Consider the following 25,602-nt stretch of genomic DNA (forward strand, 5'->3'; position numbering starts at 1 on the left):
TTCTGAGCAGCCGCACAGGCAAGTCACATGAAACAATAAATGTACTATGCCATGAACTTTTAAAAAAACGTTGCCTTGCCTATTCTAACCATTTAAGACATTCTTTTTTGTACCCAGACAATGTCGGGACGGGCTGCTAGTTGAATATATAGGATGAAACAACTGTGATAAATCACACAAAGGGATATGGTTTGAAATATCCCTCACAATTTCTGCCATAACAACTGGTGAGAATATGTTCGTCTGAACCTGTTTTAATCTATCAGGGACAGCAGGATATTTGATGTCGTCTTACATGCTGTTTCTCCCTGATTTTTATAGAGCGGTGCTTCCTGCTCCTCCTGAGCCACAGCCAGGTGAGGTGAGGCCTTATCCCCCTGCATAACAGGTAAGCGGGGTGACAACGCATTGATGTCAAATACGTGACACAATGGTTTGATATAATATTTTGTGATAAAATAAGTCTATAAAAGGCATTTTTTGCCTTTTGTGTGATGTTGACTTGTTGCGACACCCACAATTTAAGCTTCTACCTCACTGACAGATTATCTATGAATCAGTAACATATACACTTTTTATCTTTTCCAGTGGTCAAATAATCCACAAGCAGAAGGGTATTGATACACACCATTCATATTCAGGTGATATTTTTGCATTTTATTCACATTTGTGTTAATCACACATTGCAGTAGCAATTATATTTCACAAGGTCCTGAGGAAGGCAAGGACAAAAAGATTCACTATTATTGCTGAAACTAGTCGACCTAACTACACTAACCTGGGCAGATATTTGTTAGAACTGCCTTAAGTTGCTCTGTTTTTAATCTTGGGCATTTGAGAGAAATAATAAAATACAGTCTCTCTCATCTACCCAATTTTAAACCACTTTTCTCTTATAATTTCTGTTTTGTGCACTGCAATTTTGTACCACATCACCCCTCTCCACCAGCAGTACATCTGGCCGTACATCTAGGGTGACATGGATTGGTGCAGGACACTATCATCAGGTCCACCATATCATCATGTTTGCCACACTATGGTAATATCATAAGGAGTCCCAGATGATTAAGGGTGGTATCGAGTGGTGACTGATGGGCTTTCTTAAATCCTAAGGATGTTACTGATGTCTTATATTTGTAAGAAATATTGTTAGATGTCACTGAGGTAGTCTTGTTGTTTAGACCTGTCGACACTTGTATGGTTTATAAGTTAAGTGAGTGGGGGTTGTGTCCGCGCTTGGTCTCAAAATATCCCCTAGGACCCTTCTTTATCATATTGTTTTTTACTCTCTCTATTTGGCCACAAAGCAAACCAAAACTTATATATTGGCATGTATACCTAAGCCAACCAATATGTGGGGTATCTCATTGCAAGGTCTCCCCATTACTTTTTCTCAGGACTTCTCCTATTTGGTCATTGTCATTGATGTGCAGGGTAACAGGGAGCCTTACACTGCCTAAGTCCACCAGAAATCTGTTAGTTCTGGTTATCTTTTCAATCTAGTCAAACATATAGGCAAACAACCAGTGACCTCATAATTGGAGATATATAGAAGAAAGTGTCTCCTTATTTTAATGTATGGGTCAGGCATCTGGAGCTATATCAACCCAAATCCCTACAGTGAGAAGAAATAGACTGTTACAGAGACTACTGGGCGTTCCTCGGCGTGTTCTACCTATACATTGCACCAGGAGTGTGGGATGGATTACATGGAAGATTCCATTAGTTTGGCCCCCCCTTCTTCTGTGGTGCTCGATACTGACTAATTTATTAGGGAAATTGCCAAAGACTGTCTGTCCTGTGAAATATCCTTGAATATCGCTTGTTTAATTATATTCAGTCCACTCTGACTGACTTAGGTGAACCACATTTATTTCACAAGCCTGAGACCCTGACTAAATATGACATGGCTCAGGTAAAAATCTCTTTCAGGCAGAATAGGCATAATTTTAGAGAGGCCCATGAGCTTACCAAGACTTCTGTCAGGGAGTATGCTTCCCTATGCAGCATGCCTGGTCCAGAACCATACTTGGAGTGAGTGGATTGACAGCTCTAGGCATAGAATGGTACTAACACACTTTAGACATGTCTTTGTCAGATGTCACTTGGGCTTTCCTTTGAGCCAGTGCAACCCCTCTAAAATCTTGCTGTGCCATTGCAATGAATCCTCATCCCAGAGTCTACTTCATTTTATTTTTATCTGTAAATTTTATCTGGATTTTAGCACAAACGGTTTTTACTTCCAATTATTGGGACACGGGGCATTAGAAGCTCAGAGATGGTCTTGAAATGTTTGTAACTGTTGGTTTACACGTCTAATTGTATTAACATATGTACTTTTTAAAGTGGGTGGTCAAAAGAAGGAATGTAATGCTGTTTTAATCATGGTGGTCTATTTAACCTTAAGATAATTTATCCAATTTTAGACCCTTTTATTATTGGATTTATTATCATCCTGTGAATATTGTTTCTCTTTTCATTTTCGCCACTTTATTCAATTGAATCATTACTGGCTATGGTATACCCACAAGGTGGGATGACTGAAACTTTTTCTTTTGTGATACATTGATGACCCGCCTATGCTCTGATTTTTGTTTCATTAGTACGTTTCTGGCTGTGAGGTGTCTATTTCTTTTTATGCATTGTTCCGTCCTGAGACGTTTTTATATAGTGTCTTCTTTTTTTGTAATGTACTTTTATGGTTACTCTGAAAACTGAACTAAAGGTTGACTTGACCTCTCACTAGGGTTTCTTGGTCCAACTTATATCATACCATTTTAAAGTTGCTTTTTACAAGATAGATCTGATGGCGCAATGGGCATTCACTCCAAGATTATGTTTTTAGGCTAAAGTTTGCAAGTTTGTATCCTAGTCTGTCCAACTAGCCTTTCATTTTTCTGAGGCTGATAAAAGAGGTACTATTGCATTAGATGACAATATATATGTGTTACTCATCATCACGATGATTCTGGTTTTTCACTTGACAGCACAGTGGGAAAAATAAAGAAAAGGAAATATTAATGTACTGAACTAAAAATGATCAGTATTTCAAAATTGTTGCTGAATAATTATCAGTAAATATCATATATTATTGTAAGCATTGTGAATTATTTTATGATGGCAATAAAAAATCTTAGGGACAATGGATACTTCGTGGTGTGAATGTGTGCTTTGCAAATACATGCTATTGTGTTCCTGAACCACAGCATCTTTTGGGGGTGGCTTGTTTGAGGACTGAAACACACAATGCTATACTCAGACGTGAGTCCCTAGCTCATTGCACCATCAGGATTCAAGCAAGCCGGGCCGTAGACGGATGAAATGCCAGAAACCGGTCCCCGGTAGCTTGTCTCCTTTCTGGTGAAGAATTGGCTTGGTAGTTTAGTCTGCCCTGTTCCCATGATGCACTGGGCCAGGGACAGACTGATTTGCATATAGCCAGGTTCTGAGCTGGGATGGTGCAGTGAGATAAATAACGGTGATGGATCAAGCCCTGATCTTTGGACTGGGTAAGAGTGGTCTGCTTAATTCAGACACTCTGTTCATCACCACCCCCTTTTCTGTATCGTGAAACACACAATGCGGCATTCTTTATTGTATATGTACATCTGCAAAGCCTCATGAATAAACCAGAATCGCAGGATTAACATAGATTCGGTTTTATTGCCAGGTAAGAAATTCATATATAATATAGTGAATACATAGGATTACAAAGAAACATTCTTTAAAAAAAACAAACAGAAAGAAAAGCTGTATTGTAGAAGGAAGTAGTATTGGAATAAAATCCTCTGTAGTTGTTAACAAGGAGAAACACAGGTTTACTTACAGAACATACATTTACTAAAGTATTTCACATAAAGTAAGCCCAGGTTCCCATGAAACCTGCTTAGAGCTGAACGGTTTAGCAGAGCATTAGGAAATATATGCTTCCTAGAAACATTTCAGAAAAGGTCAAATTAAGTCAAACAATCAGCTGAGATGCTAACGGAGGTAACATGAATACACTTTATGATTACTTTTCCAACAGGTGTTACATCTGCAAGCCATGGTTCTAATACTTTGCCTCTATTTTGGAGAAATAGTAACCAATATCAACTAAGATGGAGTATTCAATGTAAGAATAGATTAGTGGTGTACTGTATGGGGCTGGTTCACAAAAGCAATCATGAGTAATCAGCTCTTAAAAAATGTCCAGCCCCCTTTCAGTAAAAGTACAAAGAAGACACATTATTTTCTACTTGTAATTCTTGAATTTTAATATTCCCTGAATAGTCTCATTTTTATTTCCATTTTAGACATTTTAGAGCCATTTAAACAGTGTGTTTACGAGTAAGTGGAGTGGTACTTCAGGATTACTACTTTATGTACTCATAAATGCCTTTGTGAATCAGACTCTTTACACTAAGAATACCGTTTCCATATTTTCAAGAAATGCACATGTTCTTGTTCCTTGCAACAGCAATAAGAGGACAGCTCACAGATTCAAAGATCTATGACTATCTTCACAAATCAATCATAAGTGGCCCAAAGTTTATTTTATGCAGCAATCACCTAATTACATAGTTTCAAATCTCATAGTCAAGATGTATTTTCTCATATCTACTCAAATTTCCTTAGCAGTGCATATGAGTTACCGTTTCGGAAGGCCATACTCAGATATATGTTTTTTTTTAGTTTAAGGAGTGCTGAGGTGTCCTCAAACACATTTTAACTGATTATGGAACGTGCACTTGAGTTCATATACAGCATCATGCAACTCTAGAGCCCCTGGTGTTGTCAGTTGTGACCTTCAATTCTGTGTAGTGCCCATGGATCTAACTCTCTTATCAAGCCAATGGTGCATGTTGATCCGACTACTTTAGAACTGATGGCATGGAACAAAACCTTACTCGGTCTGACTATTTTTTGTCAGGAAAATCACATCTTTGGTTAAAAACAAGGCCGTGGACAAAAAATGCAGATTTGTGGTTGTTGAGTCTGGTTAATGCGCCACCAAAAATAAAGTTGGCAAGCAACCCTCACATCATTATGTGGGTTTTGTTTTTGCAATTTCTGTTACAGGATTAGGCAAATGTGTGAAAAGATTTACGGATAGCAGCAAAGCCTGCAGAATGGAGAGTCCCGCCCACTCAGCTGCTTCTAGTTTGAGCGCACCTATACTGTCCCACATCTGATCCTCCCAACTTAGCATCCCTTCCAAGTGCACAGGAAGGTCCAAGCTCTGCTCCGGAATCAATGGGCCAAGCACACAGATCTTGTGATACAACAGTAGTTACCAGGGAAGTCATCAATAAAAGTGCTAGTGATCCTCTTCAAATCAAGACATCATTTTATGTATCTTCTTATTGGTTGAAGTTTTGATAAAAATTGTGTCATATAGTACTTAGTGTAATTGGGCCAAAGAGTGGAAAAACAGGTTTCTAGTGTATATTGCCAGTGAAGGGAACATCACAGGACCAGCAGATGTGAAATACGGTCACAAGATGTCCACAAGAAACAGACTGAGTCAACATTCTTCTCTCACTTATAACCTAAGAACATAACTTGGCATTTTTTAAATGGTGCGCTCTATTTTAGGTGCCACATGAATTCAGGCCTAATAAATTACATTACTTTAGCATCATATCATTAAAACACTATGAATAATATAAGGTATATGTACTAAAATAAGCACACTTGGTTACCTGGGATACCCTTGAATATCGAGTGCAAGAATACCCTGACACGCTAACATCCTGGACAGAATATTAAGTGACACAATATCAAAAGCTAAGTGCAAAGAGGGAAGTATAACATATTATTATTAACTCCACTTCTATGTACCTTGACAATGCATATATTTTCACGGTACAAATATTTGGAGTTAGGTATAGAACATTGATACATCCTTGCCTTGAAAACTTTTATCCTTTGATATTCTGTCCACAATATTAGTGCCCCACAATATCCTGGACTCACTATTTAGGTGTCACGTCACTTTTGATCAATTCTCATATTTTCTCGCCTGTTTTTTTAGTTAGAAATACTTGTGTTGTAATAACCAACAGCAGACCCAAAACATACGATAATTCAGTTGCAGCATCGAACAGGTTTCTCGATTTTTCTAGGTTAAAGGTGTTTCCAGTTAGGAACAAGAGTAACAGCAGGCCTTTGTAAACCTTACTCAGTGCACACACCTGAAGTACAGCCATTTCCCTTAAATTACAAGTGGGGGGAGTGGCTAATAATATTAATGAGTTGATACGCATTGATATCTTAGGAACACTTTAATTGCAATAATGGTAAAGATAAAGTACTAGGATTTTTTTTCTTTTACTTGTGGTACACTATAACAGAACACGTGGAAGTTTCGTGGAAAGTACTTATGTTAGAGTCTAGCAATACAAAAACAGATGTCATCATAAAAATACCTTTAGGTAAGAGAACGTTTACAAGACAGCTTGCTTAACAAAAGGGACCATTTGCAAAATAACACCTGCAAGTCCAAATGCATAACATCCTATGCTAGGTATAATTTGTACGTCGAAAAAGACACATTTTGGTGGGGAAGGTGGGGTAGTGCATATTAATTTTGGTGAGGGGCCAACTGGTCCGGCAACTATGAGACAGGTAGCACATGAACTAAAGCAATAGTCCAGCCTACCAACATAATGCATGTTGCAGTTTAGTGACCACCAAACTTACACCGCCAGATGGCAGGGGATGTTGCAAGGTGAACACATCTTCATACACTTTCTACAACTAATATTGTGATTGAGCACTATCTCAGTAGGGCAGAACTGCCATGGATACTCCACAGATCTCAACAGATGAACTATTATTAAAAGTTCTTCATCTGGTTTGATACATGCAGGACCAACCCACAGCCACATAAGCTTTAACAATCCACCCACTGAAATTGCATCTGTATAAAGTAGCCTCAACTTTGGAGATGAAACAGTGATATGATAAGTGAAGCTGTTTCTATGTATAGGGCAGGTCACACTAGTCACGTTTGAGATGAAATCAGATGAAGTCCAACTTTTAACGTTGGATCAGAATCACTGCGTCTTGTTCGGATTGTTGTGGACAGTACATTTCTTCTTTAACGTTTTGAAGGTTTCAATGTATATAAAAAAATACACTTGTCTAGTATTAAGCCCTTTACCATGCCATAGTGGCATCCCAAATAAAAAATGACAGTTCTAAAAGTCACCACTTTTATAAAGTACACTACAAGTGGATTGGTCTCTTGTTGCTAAATGTGTGTTATTATCACCCATCTCGATGGTGCTAATGTGATCAATTTAAAAAAAGGGATGAAAATTTGAGTCACCAGGGTGGGATTTTGACCTGTAGTCTTCAGGTTGGTCCCACACATCTGCCTAAAGCACTTTAAAATTCTAAGCTGGTAAGTGAACTGACTCTCCTCTCCTCTTTTCTGATTTGTGTGCACCTCCACATTCTGAATCTACTTACTCTTTCATGCTTGAAGTTCTTCTAGCACGGGTCTCAAGTGAAGGGCTTGTGGAATCATGAATACTTTCATTGTACAAGACTATCTGTGGGACATCAGTGCAAACATTAATACTTTAGACATTGTCAACTGACGTGTTCTCTATTGGATGCCCTTTATTGAAAGATATACGCATAACCATCAGGTATAAAGCAACTTTCTACTCTCAGCCCAGCCCTAAAAATAAGTCTGCCATTCCATTGACAATGTTCAAATATTTTAAAGAAAGTGGGTAATTTGTCCAGTGGTGATCCCTGTGCCTACTATCAACAAAGGCCTTAATATTCCACACTTGAGCTTCCTTCTATCTTGGCCTCACCTCCTCTCCCCAGGTAGTCATTTCCTTCAGCCAGACTTGATCACCCCGCGCCACTCTACCCATTTGAAGTCTTCCTTGTTTTTGCGGCTTTTTGAGTTTACCACAACACAGACTAGACATGAAGAGGTACCTTTGCAGGCACAACTACTATCCTTGAGGAGAAGCGTATGGTTTTACCACAAACATCATCAATGAACACATGAACATATGTAACATTGCATCCATTCAGAGTCGTACGGTTCAGAGAAAGTATGTTGTGCCATATAAAAACCCTCATTTACTAATAAAAGTTTATGAAGTAAGCTATAGGAGCACAGGTTTCACTTTTAAAACAAGACTGTCATTGAACAATAGAAACACATTAAAGGCACCGCCCACATTTTGGATTTCCAGGCCAAAGCAGCTGAAGTTATGTGAAACATTTACTGAATAAAAGCCATGACAGATTGTTGTGAGCTTTTTTATAAATGCCTGCATAAAAAACAGATGTTCTGAAAGGAAGGGAGAGATCACATGAAACTGCCTTCCCCCCAGTGTTCCATTCATTTGACATGTCTTCTTTGAGAGGTTTAGAAACATTGTTTATAAAAGTTTGCCTTTACTGCGAGTCTCTGGACATTTTACAAGCTTGAAAGATCCAAGTTCCTTTATCTGTAACAGTCTTCATAGGATTCAAAAGGAATTGACTCTTGTTCTGCTGCCTCCTGAAGTGATGGTAGCAAGAGGAATAATTGTCAGGGAACAAACCAAGATATCTGTCATGGATTTCTCACAGGAAAAAGTGGCAATGATTCATATAATCCTCTTTTTTTTTTTACAAAAATACTGACCAGAGAAATGTACTTACAAAGTATCTAGTCCTTCCCCCTACTAGGGACAGAGTCACGAACGCAGTTGGCAAATTTCGATACTCTCCATGATTGTGCTACTTATTTTCACCAAATTTATTTTTAGTACAAAAAATAGTCACCAGGGTTTTCTTTCAGTGTGAAATATAAAGAGAGTCCCCAAATTAAACCTTCAGTGTATTGCTGAATGCTACCAACTCAGTCCAACTTCCAATTGACTGCATACCAGGTGTATATCAGTGGAAGTTTTGTTTTGTTCGTGTTTGCTCTTTGATACCATTTTTGTTGTGAAGGGATAGTGGATTCTCTCTCTCTTGCTTCAGACTGTCACCTCTGTCTTGCTGTTAGTTACAAAATACGGCTGGGGGGGCAAGAAATGTTGATTCCGCGCGGGCATTTGATCACTTGTCGGCTCAGGTGGGCCGTGCTTCTTATTTGCATAGGCCTGTCGTCGGAGAGAGTGCTCATTGTGCTCCCAGCTTTTCAAATCACTGCTGTACGCCAGAGGATGACTGTGTGGGTTGGTGATTTTAGGTTTCTGGCCATTTTGTTTCAGGGTTCCAGTGTCAGGACTATAAGATCTGTCTTGTTCTACCCGGACTGGATGGAGAGGAAGACTCCCCTTGGCTGCCAGTTCCGCAAGGTGTCGGCGTTTGGAGTAGAAGTCATCATTGCCCTTTTCAGCTGTCAGGAATGACAAAACAACAATGATATATTAATAAAAGAGAAAAAGGACATTTATACAAATGTTTTGTTCTACAAATCAACATCACAACACAGTTGGTAGGTGAAAACATTATTGTAAACATTGCATTAGTACAATACAATTTCCTGTAAGCTATAAAATAAATTGCAATAAACTTTAATATCTTTGTTTAAATTTATACACACACCCTTTATGTGAAAATTGTTAAATCGAACCACAGGTTTCACACAATTATTCAAGGTAGTTTTCAAAGAAATGCCCTTGAAGATAGAAGTACCAACAGATAACCTTTAGTCCACCCGAATCTAGTGATTGTGTGAAATTACTGAATTACTATATTCAATTGCGTAAAATATTGGCAAACATTAACTAATGCATGCCAGGTTTTCCCACAACAAATCTAAATGACATTCATTTACATGGAGAGCGGTTTCCAGTCTAGTCCTAGAAGCTGTCATTCTCAAAATAAAATTCTAAGTTAAATCAATGCAAGTCTTCTAGACGTGATGCCCAAACTACAAAGATCTCCAAGCCATGCTGCTCATGCTTATTCTTGGTATGAGGGCATTGACTATTTCTTGCTTTTCCTTGATGGCTCGCATCTCTATGGGCTGCTGGCCAAAGAATAGGTCATATTAAAAAATCTATGCATTGTGCATAATGACACTGTTCATGCCTAAGGTTGGTCCTCAAAAGCAGGCTCTGGATCCAACCAGTGAGATAGAATAATTTGGGAGAATATTATGCATCAAAGGCTTTTTCTTGTGGTTGCAGCACTCTCACCTGACTTCCTATCACCCCTGCAAGCCTTGTACCAAATCACTTTGAAGTATTCTTACAGAAATGTCCATTCTAAAAAACTAAGAGGATTAACAATGGACTCCTGTAATGCAGAAGAAATACATTGCCTTATAATGCCATGAGGAACAATGACCCTTAAGTTACCATGCGATCTAGAAAATATCCTTCCCCTTTGTGTTTGGCTCAGTTCTAAGAAGCATTTCTTAGATGTGAGGTCTCAATTGAAGCAGCAGAGTTGAAGTTGCAGACTTTGTAAAAACTGGGAATTCCTGATACACGCCAAAACCTTACCTAAAAAATACAAGGTCGAAGAGGTAGGCTGTGGGATTTATGTCTGCGGTCAGCAAGAACTCAGGTAAACCTACTATCTGAAGATTAGAGTCCCAATGGAACGCAAGGTGGCGTAGCTTGTGTATCACCCAAAAGAATGTCCTAATCAGAATGTCCTGCAATTATCAAAGTGTGAGTGTAAAACTCAACTCTCTTGCAGATATGTCACAGAAAACTCAAGAACTTCAAGTCAATGGAAAATGGCTAGCCATCTTCCATTGTCACTATTGGACCAGTTCCTCTCTGCATGGTCACTCCAAACATTTTGCCTTGACTACCTTCCTTTGCTGAAACCCTTTTTGTTGGCAATAAGGACTCTGTGCACTCTACCACTGATAACCAGAGCTAAAGTGTTTGTGCTCTCTCAACTCAAACATGGTAAAATTGGCCTACACCGAATTGGCACATTTAATTTACTTATGAGTACATAGTACATGGCACTACATGTACCAAGGGCCTGCCGATTAAATGCTACTAGTGGGACTGCGAATGAAAGGTGATGGGAGGCTCCTTGCAATAAGTCTAACAACTGGCAATCGCTTCAGATAGCACTCCAATCCATTGTTCTTTTGCTCTCCATGCCACCTCTGTCTGTACCCAACCATATGCAAATCAGTCTTCACCCTTTTCCTCATGGGAACAGTCCAGCCCTAACTGCCAAGCCAGGTTCTCTCTGAAGTGGAATACCAGCAACCCAGGACCAGTTTCGCCCTAGTTATGGGCTAATCAGCAGGATACAGTTTGGTTCCAGTGACACAGTGAGCATGGAACCCATGTCTGGGCATACCCATGCCACTTAGGGTGGTACATGACACACACAAAAGGTGATGGGAGGCTGCTTGAAAGAACTGCCTTTCTGAGTTTGTGCCCCTAGAACTGGATGACTTTGTTAGGGTGGCCAGTAGTGTCCATTCAGGGTCTCCGCTGGATCCTCTGCCCTCTAAAATCTGGAGTGAATTTAAGGCAGAGCTGTTCCCTACTCTTGTACTGATTTGTAATCAGTTACTGTCTAGTGGTATGGTCCCAGTTCAGCGGAAACACCTCTGTTAAAGAAGCCCTGACTCGACCCGGAACACCTTAAGAACTTTAGGCCCATCTCCCTCCTGCCTTTCCCAGCCAAAGTCGTGGAAAGAGTGGTGAGTAGCACTCTCTCCAAGTATTAGGAACAACACAACCTGCTGGAGGAGGTGTAGTTTGGGTTCTGGCCAGCTCATGGAACTGAAACTGCTCTGGTGACCGTGATGGACGAACTTCGGATGCGGGCTGACAGGGGGCAGTCAGTGGTGCTGGTTCTGCTTGACCTGTCTGCCACGTTTGACACGGTCAACCATGGGATCCTGCTGAAGAGACTGAGTGAGGGGTACTGCCCTGAGGTGGTTGCGGTCATTCTTAGGGGATAGACACCAAGCGGTATACCTCCCCCTTTTCAATCTACCTACTCATCTATCTCACATGGCGTTCCACAGGGTTCGGCTATCAGCCCTATTCTATTTAACGTCTACATGATACCTCTGATTGCTGTCATCAAAAAGCATAACATTAACATCATTAATTATGCAGATGAAACGCAGCTGATTTTCTCCCTGGAGGGAAATCAATCAGTATCGACAGAAGCGTTTCATGATTGTCTGCAGGATACGGCTTCTTGGCTGAAGGAGAACTCGCTGCAATTTAATGCAGATAAGACAGAGGTGCTCTACTGTCCGAGGGACAGAATTCCATCTGCCTTACCTTGTACCTTTTGGCCAGCCATCACTGCGACCATGGTTCAACCGGTAAAGAATGTGCGTAATCTTGGCATCTTGTTTGATTCCAAGCTTACTCTCGAATTGCAGGTCATGAAAATGGTGACCTGTTGTTTGGCTATTATTAGGTCTCAGTGGAAGGTACTTCATCTGCTTCCATCTCACGCTCAGGCCTTGATAGATCGTAGCACCATTCTCAGCTGGCTTGATTATTGTAACGCATTGTTTCTTGAGTCACCTACATTTTTGCTTGAAAGGCTGCATAGGATCCAGTCGATAGCTGCCAAATTGGCCTTGAGGTGGCCTAGAAGATCTGCCTCCTCGATGGCTAAGGCGGAACTACACTGGCTTCCTCTTGTACAGAGAGTCCAGTTCAAGTCTCTCTGTATAGTGTTTAAAGCAATCGCTTCAGATAGCACTCCAATCCATTGTTCTTTTGCTCTCCATGCCACCTCTGTCTGTACCCAACCATATGCAAATCAGTCTTCACCCTTTTCCTCATGGGAACAGTCCAGCCCTAACTGCCAAGCCAGGTTCTCTCTGAAGTGGAATACCAGCAACCCAGGACCAGTTTCGCCCTAGTTATGGGCTAATCAGCAGGATACAGTTTGGTTCCAGTGACACAGTGAGCATGGAACCCATGTCTGGGCATACCCATGCCACTTAGGGTGGTACATGACACACACAAAAGGTGATGGGAGGCTGCTTGAAAGAACTGCCTTTCTGAGTTTGTGCCCCTAGAACTGGATGACTTTGTTAGGGTGGCCAGTAGTGTCCATTCAGGGTCTCCGCTGGATACTCTGCCCTCTAAAATCTGGAGTGAATTTAAAGCAGAGCTGTTCCCTACTCTTGGACTGATTTGTAATCAGTTACTGTCTAGTGGTATGGTCCCAGTTCAGCGGAAACAAGCAGTGGTGACACCTCTGTTAAAGAAGCCCTGACTCGACCCGGAACACCTTAAGAACTTTAGGCCCATCTGCTTCCATCTCACGCTCGGGCCTTGATAGATCATAGCACCATTCTCAGCCGGCTTGATTATTGTAACGCATTGTTTCTTGAGTCACCTACATTTTTGCTTGAAAGGCTGCATAGGATCCAGTCGATAGCTGCCAAATTGGCCTTGGGGTGGCCTAGAAGATCTGCCTCCTCGATGGCTAAGGCGGAACTACACTGGCTTCCTCTTGTACAGAGAGTCCAGTTCAAGTCTCTCTGTATAGTGTTTAAAGCTCTACATAGGGTGGGTCCTGTGTCTATGCAGCGAAAGTTCAAGTGGTATGTGCATGCAAGATGTCTCCGCTCCTCTGCGGGAAATCTGGTGGCAATGCCGAGATTTTGGAAAGTTAGGGCAGGTGGGCGAACATTTGGGTATGCTGCTTGGTTAACTTGGTGATTTGTGTGCCTTAAGAAGAAGACTCATAACCTGGCTGTTTCCTAAAACTTAGTCGGCTGTCTGGTCCCTGTTCATTCTTTGTGTCCCTTCTCATGTTGAGTCAATAGCGCCAGGATGCCTTTTTGGTGGTAGTGCGCTTTATAAGTCAAATAAATAATAAGTCTAACCACTGGCAGTAGCTCAGGGTAGCACTCTGATCCACCGTTCTTTTGCTCATTATATCACTTCAGTTTGTACCCAGCAATACGCAAATCATTCTTCACCCTATTCCTCATGGGAACAGTCCAACCAAAACTGCAAAGCTACATCCTCCCTGAAACAGAACACAAGCAACCCAGGACCAGTTTCACCCTAGTTATGGGCTCATCAGCTGGATACATCTTGGTTGCAATGAGAGTGAGCATGGGACCCAGCACTCACATTTCCACCCGCGGAGGTAACCTTTTAAAACATGCCTCAGTTTGAAAGTACCACTCGTAGTGAAGCTGTTAACTGCTATTTCGTTCTGCCAAAATAAACCTTTCATCAGGCCTAAAAATTCCTTTTTATTACATATAAGTCACCCCAAGGAAGGCCGTAACCACCTTGAGGGAACGATGCATAATATCAATAATGTGGATTTGAGTTTTATTTGACATGGCAATAAAAAAATCATAAAGTAGTTTTTCACTGTTGTACAGTGTATTTCTCCTATTAACTAACATTGGGTTACCTTATTAAATATATATTTGGATTGGGAGCAGATAGAAATATGCCATTTACAATCAAACTAACTGCAATTTCAAACATGAATTAATGTTGAAGTATGATTTTATGTTACAATACAGGAACTGCCACTTTTTGAAAGTTTGCATTTTATTATCCAAACCATTTGATCCTTCTGCCAATGTCCTGGATTTCATGACTGTGAAAGGCTCTGCTGTTGGGGTTTATGTATTTCTTCAAGACAGTGACAAAAAGGGGGTTTAGGTGCGAACAGGATGAGCCAACCTGCTAGGATGACATGGGGAAGAGCTCCAGCCAGCCTTACTAACGCTTCAAAGGGCTTTGCCTCCTGCACACACAAAGAAAGCTGACACCATGCCTTCCTGCCTTTTGCCAAACCACCCCTAGCCAGTTTCGATCCTTGAAAGGGGAAGACCTTTCCAGTACCAGATGTGAGGGTAGGACAGAGACTTCCCCACAAACAACGACTACCACCAGGTTTAAATATTGGACTTCCAGAGCCACTCTGCCCTACTGCCAGAGGACTGCCCTACTCCTTGGGAACTGTCTTGCTTACCTTCATCCCAGATTAACCTGAGTGACTCCAAGAGTCAGTTGGCTGATCTCTTGTCTGAGCTATGGGGGCACAACAAGCTCCAGATGCCTCCCTGCAACTGCCCAGCTGACCTGCGGCAACTGGACCTGCCAGGAGCTGCAAATGGACCTGTCTGAGAACTGCTGGCTTCTGCTGGAGTGGGGTCCTGATCCCCAAGAGTTGCAACCCTGTCGTGGATCCTCGAATGGCATTAGTTTGAGCTCCACAAAAGAGAAGATGAAATTCTAAAATGTTGGGCTCTTTCCAACGGCAAACGGAACCCATCGTGCTGACACTCTGCCGTCCGCAACAACTGGCAACACAAAACTCCGGTAAGACCTGGTCTTCGTGCTTCAAAAACCACCAGCGATGATTGGCAATGTAGCACAGGAATTAAAACCCACGATGACTGCCAATTTGGAGCTCCAGCAATAACCCTCCCTGATGTCCAATTGGATCTTCGTGCTCCAACGACAATAGCCTGTCCCGCACGGCCTCCTAATCACGCTACAGCAACCACCAACAGTAAATCTCGACCTGCTCTTTGCAGCTTCCACCACTTTAATAACACTTTGCGCTCTGTTTTGAGAAGGTAGCTTTTTTCAGCAGGCTTACCCTGACCCCTATATCTGACCCACGCTCAAAAGCAGTTGGCCTGAACTTGTGATTTTCCCTGGTGTAGCATGACCAGACAACTGCACTATTTTCACTTAAACTTTAAAATTGCATATCTCCGCTTATTGTAATTCTGGTACTATTTAATTTATAAAAATGTATTCTGTTTTTCAAAATTGGTGCAGGATTTTTCTTGTGCCTTGTTTTCACTTTATTACTTTTTGCATGCTGCATAGATACTTTACATTTTGCCTCTTGGTTAAGACTGACTACTTTGTGCCAAGCTACCAGATGGTAACGCACAGAGGAATTTAGTGACTTTTGTGGTTCACCCTGAAATGAATTGTGGGTGTTGCCTGAGTGGAGCTTTCACCCCCCACCACAACCAAGAACACAATTTCTTACAGTCACATATCAGTAACCTTTAAGATGCATTAGCCAGATCGGCACATTCTATCTCAACAACTTTTTCCACATGTTTAACCGACTTTACCAACTGCTGCATAGAAGTCAAAGAGTGCCCCTCTAGCAGTGCTACCATGTGATTCATTATCAAATCAAATCAAATCAAATAAGCTTTATTCTACAACACGTATATCATAAAAACTACTAAAAACGACATCACTGGGTTAAAAACACATGATTAAAAAAATGAATATATCACTTAAATGAGAAAAATATGCACACAGTGAGTAAAAACAGGCACGAACCTCCATGAAGAGGGATAACATTTCTACAACTGCTGTCTATGTTTTAGGTTATTATTGTCAAAATGAGCAAGGGAAATGCACACATGGAGAAAGCAGGAGGAGGTAAAAAATGGGAAAACTGTGCCATAGGGAATGGTAAAAAGAGAACCCATCTCACTATTAAGTGAGATGTTAATGACTTTTCACTGAGATGATCCAAAGACAACACACCTTCTATGAACACCTCATTCCAATCTAGAACTCGAAAGAGCACTTAATCAGCGTGTGACAAGGTATGACGGTAATGCTGACTATCTGCACACTTTCTGCTGCTTGTCAGCCAGTGTCCAGTTTAGTGCCAGAACTTGTGTCACTAAAAACATCTGATTTTTTTTTTCTTTTAGACATTGTTTTCACAACTTATCTGTTCTGCCTCTTGATCTTAATCCTCTGTTTACCCAGATTTAAATTCTCATGAATTTTGATAAATTCCCTTCTAGGAACATTATTTAGGTTGATTAATGTCAAATAACAAACGCTGTGGTCTGCATTCTCATTATATACTTAAAGTTTTAAATCTAACATTGAGCTATCTACCTATTGTTTAATCACGGAGACTTTGTCAACATACTTATGTCGAGTCTGTATATATCCTATCAAGAAAAACCCAGTTGAAACGCTGGGAATGCATGCACGTTCATATATTCACAGATATGCATCTCATAGTGCATGAAGGCAAAAATCAATGCAAACTTTCTTAGGGGCTGAAATATTTTCAGTCCCTCTCGGATGTGCCATGATATTTCATGTGTAGCATGTGTCCTTTTTTTTATATAATAGTACAATGTTTCCAAGGGCACCAATATTTTATGTGTTAGCATATTCCTCAAGCACAGCATGGGATTTTAAAATTCCTTTAAAAAGTGAATTCAAGGAAGCACATCACCTCAGTGTAAACAGTAATACTAATGAAATACGTTTGTTCCACAGTCTATTGGCATGTCACATGAAAGAAAGATGTCACGGGAGTACTTAAAATGGCTCAGCACACCTCAGTGTGTGGGTAACACATTTCAGTAAATGGCACCAGCATAGGCAGAAGGCACTGACCTATTTTCACCTTCTATTTAAATCATATGAATCATGTTCCCGATTTCCTCGCAAAGGCTTCCGATCTGCTGGCTCAAAAATAAGTAGAAAATCTAGTACAGGAGCAGAAGTCCTGAAGAAAGGGATTTCCACGGTGGGGTTCTACTTTATGACATTCAACATGCACACTTTCCACTTCCTGTTCCTGTTCTATGCACACTCAATGATTTCCACTCCAAGGAGAACCTAGCGGATGAGCAAACGCTACAGTCAATGGTATTAACATCTCAAGTGTAGAAAACTAATTCTGCAACTCATTCAGAATGATGAACGCAATGAGCTCCACCTCTGGAGGACGCCATGTCTTGTTTCTCAGGTGGTACTGAGATACCTTTTTAAAGGGCAGTCAGCTGCTGATTTATTTCAATAAAGTACAGAGCCAAAAATAGGGTTAGCTTGTTCAATCAATGTCATTTGCTTTAGAGGCGCATTAACAAATGGTGTTGTCGAAAGAGGCAAGAATATAGGCCAATGAGTGACTAGCCATTGGTTCTTGACTAAATTATACAACAGAAAATATCTGCAAGAAGGTAATGCTGTATTAAGTATACAAATGTGAAATCTTCAAAATCTTCAAAAAATCTTCATAATCAAGATTTTCAGACATGCCAGCTCTCACTAGGTCTACCAAATCAAATATACTTTATATTAAAAAAAATTATTACAAAGCCTGTAAGTCCTCACCTATACTGATGTGTATTTTTTCTTTATATATTTGAACATAAAAACATGGTGCCTACTTTACCTGCCTTCATATTCATAATATACAGTAGGCTCTGAGATTATCCCTATTGTGCATTTCAAGTTCCATTCTTTTTGATATTGGTATTCTAGTATTACTCATACTGGAATGACAAAATAGAAATGGAAGATAAAATCTTCATTCAGTCATTGTCATTCCCTTCAATAATATTAGGGCACAAATCGAGAAGCGGCAGAAGGCGTAGAATAAACCATTATTCCAGTGACCATTTTATTGCAAAATAAATAAAAATAAAAAAACCTTTATACAGGAATAAGTTTAATGATAAAATATTAATGAACCGCCCAAAAATATTTTTAGATTTTTATTAAAAGGTCCACTGACACAATGTGGTGGAAAAAATTGTTGATAAAAATATTGAGTCAAAAATATAATTTACCGCGTGGGCGAAGTATAGGAGCTAATAGGTAGTAATTTGAGGGATGGCTCAAGGATAATAAAGGGATCGCACAAGCTAAATATAACCTAGACCATGTTGGTCGTAAAGGCGGGCTATTGGGGGCTCCGAAATGTGGAAATTATTGTAAATTATATATGCCAAATCACGCAATATGTACATTCTTTCATTTGAAGCATATGTTTAATGTTTAATAAAAATAATTAGAAATAGTTATATATAGGAACATAATTAATAAACATATTTGTTTTACATTATGTAATTAAAACATATATATTTTAAAAGAATTTCTCTCTCTCTATCTCTGTATATTTATATATATATATATATATATATATATATATATATATATATATATATATATATATATATATATATATATATATATATATATACATATATATATATATATATATATATATATATATATACTGAAAAACACATATGTTTCAGGGGCGTTATAGTTAGTTGGGCATTTCACTTGTACAAAACCATTGAAATTCCCCCGTTATAGTTATTAGAGCTAGCTATACTTGCGCGCCCGCAATGCACTGCTGATGATGACACATATTACATCATTCATGACATGGTCAGTGACATCACTGATGACATCACTGATGACAGAGGTAGGACATGGGAAGAAAGAAGAAAAAACACAGAAGAAGAAAATGAAATGCAGAAAGAAGCAACAAAAGTTCTCAAAGACAAAGAAAAGTGCAGGAAGAAGGAAGACGTGCAGAAAGAACAAACAGAGGAGCAGAGAGAGGCCTTTTTGCAAAATCATCCTGTACCCTCAACTTTTTCAGATGGGTACTGGTGGTAACTGACTCTGACTAACCAGTCCTAGAGCCAGTGCTATGCTAAAAGACACTTAGAATACAGTTAAAACAGCTACATACACTAGGGAACACGCATGTCCATTACATGCACACTTTGTGGTGAGAAGAGACCAAGGAGAGTGTCTGGTCTAGTACGGGTTTTTCAGCCCGCTTGTCGTCCGAAGCCGACGCCAAAGCTGCAGCTGCGAGTGTTGCAAGGAGTCACCGCTGCTGCCGCTATCACCATTTCCGGACTCTCCCAAGATTTACTGTAGCCCCGTGGAGGGCGGGCTGAGGGAGATTGTGGCGAGGTGCTGCACCGGTGCGGTAAACGGACTAGCATGGTCTAATTACCGACCATCCAGCCGCCATCGCATTTTGATCAGCGCCCACGACCACGCAACAACTAGCAACAACTAGCAGGAGCCACAAAGGATTATCTTGCGGCCGCGGTATAACACTTTGCCTATTGCGGTCTTTGGTGGGCAGCACATTTCCAGCACATTTCCAGACTTTGCGCCTGCCTTGCCTTGCACATATACAGACTTTGCCCCTAGCCAGTGGCCCCCTTGGGGAGCTAGGGGCCCAGAGGGTTTCTAAGGCAAGGTACGGAGAACCAGCTCCAGAGTTTCAGAATAAAATGGAGTGGAGTGGAGTCTGGATCATTTAACTGTCTCCAGACCGGTGCAGAAACCAGCAATAGAAGCAGGAACAGGGAGTCACTACAGGAGATACAAAAGCTGCAAAGCAATCAAGCCTGCGGTGAGACGTACTAGAGACTGATTTTTCCTCTGTGTTTGGGGTGGGGGTAAAAGCAGGGGGTTTCATTGCATGGATTTGGTCATTTGAAATTGGTAGCTGTTTTTGTGACTGATCCACTGCCACGTGTTTACACTAAACAGTTGCACTCAGTTTTTCAGTATGCAAGTGAGAAAAAGAGTGAGGTGCAGGGTCACTGAGTACGGAGCCCTGAAGTACCAAGTAACGTATCGTTCCTCACCACGGAGCACAACATACTTAGCACTGCAGCTTAATTGAATTTTTGCCTTTCTTTTTGCTCCCTTGCTCCCTCACGGTGGGGGGTTTCAACTGTTGCAGTGATCCGGTTTATATAAATGATTTATCTGGTGTTTATACATTAAGGAAAGATTTTAGCTTAACTCTTCTCATCAACTAAGGGTGCAAGAACAATTGGCAGTAAGAAACAAATAATGGATTAAGTGAAGGCAAAAAGAAATTAAAACCAGTTATTCATTAATATGAGGTCAGGTAGAACCCGTAAACAAGTGGTGGAAAAACTGGGGAAAAAGTCATTAAGAAAATCAAGGAGGTATTGGATCCACCATGAAAAAGTGTACAAGCATCCACATGTACACTAATTTCACCAACATATTCAATTTTTGGTAAAGGTTTGCCTAGTAAAAAAATGTAGGTTCCTAAATGATCCCACTGCAGCGATTTATTCAGAGACAGGTGAAACAGTGAGATTACCAAATCCATTGACCCCACAAAAGACAGTAGCATCTAACCTTCAGGATCTTATTATAAAAATTCACAGGATATGGAAAAAGATATGTCAACCAGTAAGCAGATAACCATCCAAGCAGAAATACATGCATTCAATCCCAAAATGTATATCTCAAATATTACCAATGGCCCACAGGAAGAGCAGAACAAATCATGGCTTTACTCATTATCTCTTTCAGAAAATAGGGATCTCCCTCAAGCACTACAGGTCAAAACCATAAACCTATCAAGCAAGCAGATGGATAATTCAAAGAGCACTACAACACATGAACATAGTCAGCCGATAATAGAAATATCTAGTACGCTGGGGCATCTTGCACAAGGGACAGAGAGGAAACAAGATGAAATGAAATTAAGGCAGCAACAGAGTTGTGTTATAGTGTAAAGCAAGCAAGTAATATAGTGTCAGAAACAACGAAAAAAATAAAGGAAAATGAAATACCAAAACAAGAACTTCGGGAGGACGGCCCCGTAAAAAGGGGAGATACAAGGAGAGAGGACTACACAGCTGCGTCTGCCTCACTGCTAAAAATGCAAGAAACAGCAATAATTACGTTTAACATGCAGTCGGACAAATTAGACATTCAGATCGAGTTAATGAATATAATAGCCACCTACATCGCTGGAATAAATTCTAAAATGGAAAATCTTACAAATCTAATAACTGCTGGAAAAAGTTCAAAGGCAGCAACGCTCAGCGAGTGTGCATGCGGTCCCATAATTGACAAATTGAGCACCGTACCTGCAATTTTATGTAACAGCTTAATAGCAAGACAAACTAATGACCTGGAGCAGTCCAAAAATGTGATCAATAAAGATGAAGCCACTAAAGATATCCAGCAAACTTCAATCGATGAGCAATCAAAATTATGGGAATTAAATAAAGTACATAAGCTACCCGAGGGGGATCTTGAAGCCAAAAACAATAACACTTAAAAACAACAAAAATCAATGACAATCATTCAAGAGGCTTCAAAGTTAAAAAGGCAAAAAAAAATGGACAAGGAAAGCCAGGAAGAGCAATAACGGCGAAAAAAGAATGTTACACATCTTCGATAAAACCAACTAGTACAAATAAATAAATCTACAAACCTTGAAAGGAAAGATGGGAATGATTTAACCAATGAGCCACACCCCTTGTGCAGTTCAACGAGTCAAAGTACAAATTTAGAGTAGTCATCGATTGCAAGCAAAACAAATCAGGAAATATTAAATTAAAAAACTACAATAAATAAAAAGAAGAATCTAATAAAACAAATAAAGTATAAAGACATCCCACACAAAAACGTGACAGCAATTGTAAAAAAAGGGTACTAAAAGCAGAAAACAATCAAAGAGTATAACAAGTAGCTTCACAAGACAGTATAGGGATGGGTCAGGAACTCCGACAAGAGTTAAGTCCAGAATGAAACATCTCTAGAGGCCAACCGCGATCAACAAATAAGGATAGGACAGAACCAACTAATGGTTTGCCTATCTCCCTAGGTATAAGATCTACACAGTCGGTAACAAACAACGATCCTCAAGATGTAAACGTTTCAGATGAAGGTTCACAAAGAAATATTCAAATGGAAGATGAATCAAAAGAACAAGTGCAAATAAAAATTAATATACGAAATACAAATGAAGTAGGGGCAAGCTCTAGAATGGTAATAACAGCACCAACACATAGAATAAACCATATGCTATCATATAAAGAGTGAAATCAAGAGGATAGTTGGAGCAAGCACTAACACCCAAATACATCTTACAAGGACAGCAAGATATTCTCAATAGAGGAAATATAATTACTGGTGGAAATTCCGGCGCTATAAAAATTATATCAATGTGACTTATTGTCCATTAAATTTATTTCGCAAGAAGAAACGAACCAGATTTAAAGAACATATAATGAAAAGAAACAGATGGAAAGAACACTAGTGACGTGGAGAAATGAGGACATAGTGGAAGCCATTATGAATGCCAGACATCAGTTCGAAGCATGGGGTATCTTATTGGACAAACCCCTAAGACCTTGTTACCCATCACCGTTGATAAAGCTCATGAAGTGTTGTTCACTGGAGAGTGAAAAAAGTCAGGTGTTTTCAGTATTACAAAATGCTAGAGATAAAAAGGATTTCATCAATAATGGTACTATTAAACAAACACGGGGACAGGGTCCAATGCAATGGGGATGGTTAGCAGCGACAATCAATGCTCCGACAAGAGAATGACTTGTCAATCAAGGTAATAGTCTCCGTTACGATTGTATAAACCTTCTGTCTTGGAATATAGCAGGGGCTAAAGGTGAAATTCAGGGGGATGTTGCACCAATATATTGGAGTAAATATGATATTGTTGTATTACAAGAGACCTGGTTGTTAATACCGCATGAAGTAGCTATTATAAACTTCATTACGTCAATGCTGTAAGATCAAACAGCTATGGGAGAGCAAAGGGAGGCCCAGCAGTATATATTTCAATGGCAATGGCCATAGGCTCGGAGCAACTTAATACAACTACTCCAGACATACAGGTTATCAAATTAGACAATTTTTCAATGCATGATTTAACAACAATATTATTAATAAATGTCTATTTGCATCCAAATGTAGGAAAAAAACAACAGCAGTTAGATAAACTATTCTCGATAATAACAGAATACAGACTGACGCACCCTGAGTAGGAAATAATAATAACAGGGGATTTTAATAACAACCTTATTTACACCCCGGAGGAAGATGAGTTAATAACTGGTCAAAATGTTTTCTGGTCGGTACCAGTACAAACATCTTCAATGGCAAAACGCAGGGATTTAAATGGTCAAAAAACAGCTATGGCCCTGGAACATCTAGGTCTAAGAATAATAAATGGAAGAATGCAAGATGATAGGCCTCCATCTTGGACATATCAAGTAACAAATGCACAGTCAATAATAGACTTTACAATTATTTCTTTACCCCTACTAAATAAAGCGAGGAAATTCATGATTAAGTTTACAACACAAAGTGACCATTCATATCAGAATCTGGAAATATTAACTAATTTTATTAAGCATCAGGAAGCCCCCATAAGGATAGGTAATCTATCAACAACTAATGTGAAGCGTATAAGATGTTTGGCAGGTAATATAGTCGAGAAAACAAAGCTAGCAAAGGAGGTATTAGAACCAAACATAGCTACAGAAAACAACCAATTCGAAAACTGGGCAACTTTTACTACAAAGTTCATGAGGCTCGCACCCAAAAAGGAGCACACAAAATATAAAAGAAGCAGGGAGACGGTGAAACTGTCAAATAATGTACTAACATTAAGGAAAGAAATTAGGAAGGCAGGATACAGGATAAACAACAATGTGACTTCATGGAATGATATAATAAATCTGAAAAGATTATATAAAAAACAAATCTGGAAGGATCAAAAATTAAACCATGAGCAGTTCTGGACAAGGATTCTTTTTTGCGCCAAACAATCGAACAATAAAGCGCTTTGGAAAATAGTAAATGGAATATCCGGACCCTCACAAACCATAAATGGTGCTTGTGTGACAGAGTAGGACTGGGTACACTACTTGACAAGTACTTTTAAGAAAGATATAGGTGGTGAAAATAAAAATAGTTATATTGATTTTGGATCTAACTTGCCAGATTCACCTAAGGAACAGTGTAAAATTAAGGGCTCCCAAATAACGCCGGATCACCAGGTAGCCGAAAGGATAATGAAAATAATAAAATCAGGTCGAAGGGACGTTGCCCCGGGGCCTAATGGGCCAAGTAGCCCACCAGGTACCTCCAGTATTTACCAGAAAGCTGCGTTGCAGAGAGGTGTTCAGAGGCCACGCCCCTTTTAAAACACGTTCCAATGCAGCTCTGTGGTGTATACTAGAGGTACCTGGTGGGCTAGTTGGCCCCCAGAGACCCTCAGGATTCAAGGGGAGTTAAAACCCCAACTTAAAACACACCACAGGTGTGTTTGCACAGTGGTGAATGCAGGGGGTGGGGCCTGAGGTGACATATGTGCAAACACACCCTGTGGCACGTTTCACGTTGGGGAATTAATTCCTCTTCAATCGTGAGGGTCCCTGGTGGCCAACTAGCCCACCAAGAACCTCCAGTATGCACCAGGGAGCTGCGTTGCAGAGAGGTGTTCAAAGGCCGCGCCCCTTTTTACAACTCTCCGCAACACAGCTCTGTGGAGCTTATTGGAGGCACCTGGTGGGCTACTTGGCCCCCAGGGGACTTCAGGATTGAAGAGGGTTACATTTACTATTCCTACTCCATTCTATGCAACAGAAGGAAAAGAATTGGATTGCGGAGGAACTAAATTGACTATTCCAATTCCAGGCAGCAAAACATTAGGGAAATAGTGAAACTAAATATTTCAAATCCAAACAGCTCAATACTAGGTAAGGTATTGAACTGCGATTAGGTTAATATTTCTATTCCTACGGCTGTCTAAACAAGAGTCAGGAAAGTACCTACCTGCAAACACATTTGATATATCAATAACCCCATGACAGTTAAAAGTATATTAGACTAATACTATAAAAATATTAATTAACACACAACATATATGTGTGTGTGTATAGAAAACGAAAAATAATCAATTTGCATAATTACTATTCAATAAAGAAAATGATCAATTAATACATATTTGTTATCTAATTATTCATTTACTTCCCACCCTATGCCCCTACAAACCTAGCAGTCCGGACCTAAAACATAACAAAAA

At 40.0% G+C, this 25,602-nt stretch overlaps 1 protein-coding gene across 2 annotated transcripts in view; it reads right to left on the reverse strand.

Annotated features, from left to right (window-relative positions):
- Positions 1-3,660: 3,660 nt before the first annotated feature.
- The window catches only part of SHISA9 (shisa family member 9), a 1,229,487-nt gene continuing 1,207,545 nt past the window's right edge, over positions 3,661-25,602 (reverse strand). For both annotated transcript variants that reach the window (XM_086941423.1, XM_086941422.1), the window contains one exon: positions 3,661-9,346. In XM_086941423.1, coding sequence (XP_086797549.1) covers positions 8,982-9,346 — 365 coding nt within the window. In that variant the 3' untranslated portion in view covers positions 3,661-8,981. The remainder of the gene's footprint in view (positions 9,347-25,602) is intronic.

Source organism: Lissotriton vulgaris, chromosome 10, assembly GCF_964263255.1.
Source record: "Lissotriton vulgaris chromosome 10, aLisVul1.2, whole genome shotgun sequence".
Taxonomy (NCBI): domain Eukaryota; kingdom Metazoa; phylum Chordata; class Amphibia; order Caudata; family Salamandridae; genus Lissotriton; species Lissotriton vulgaris.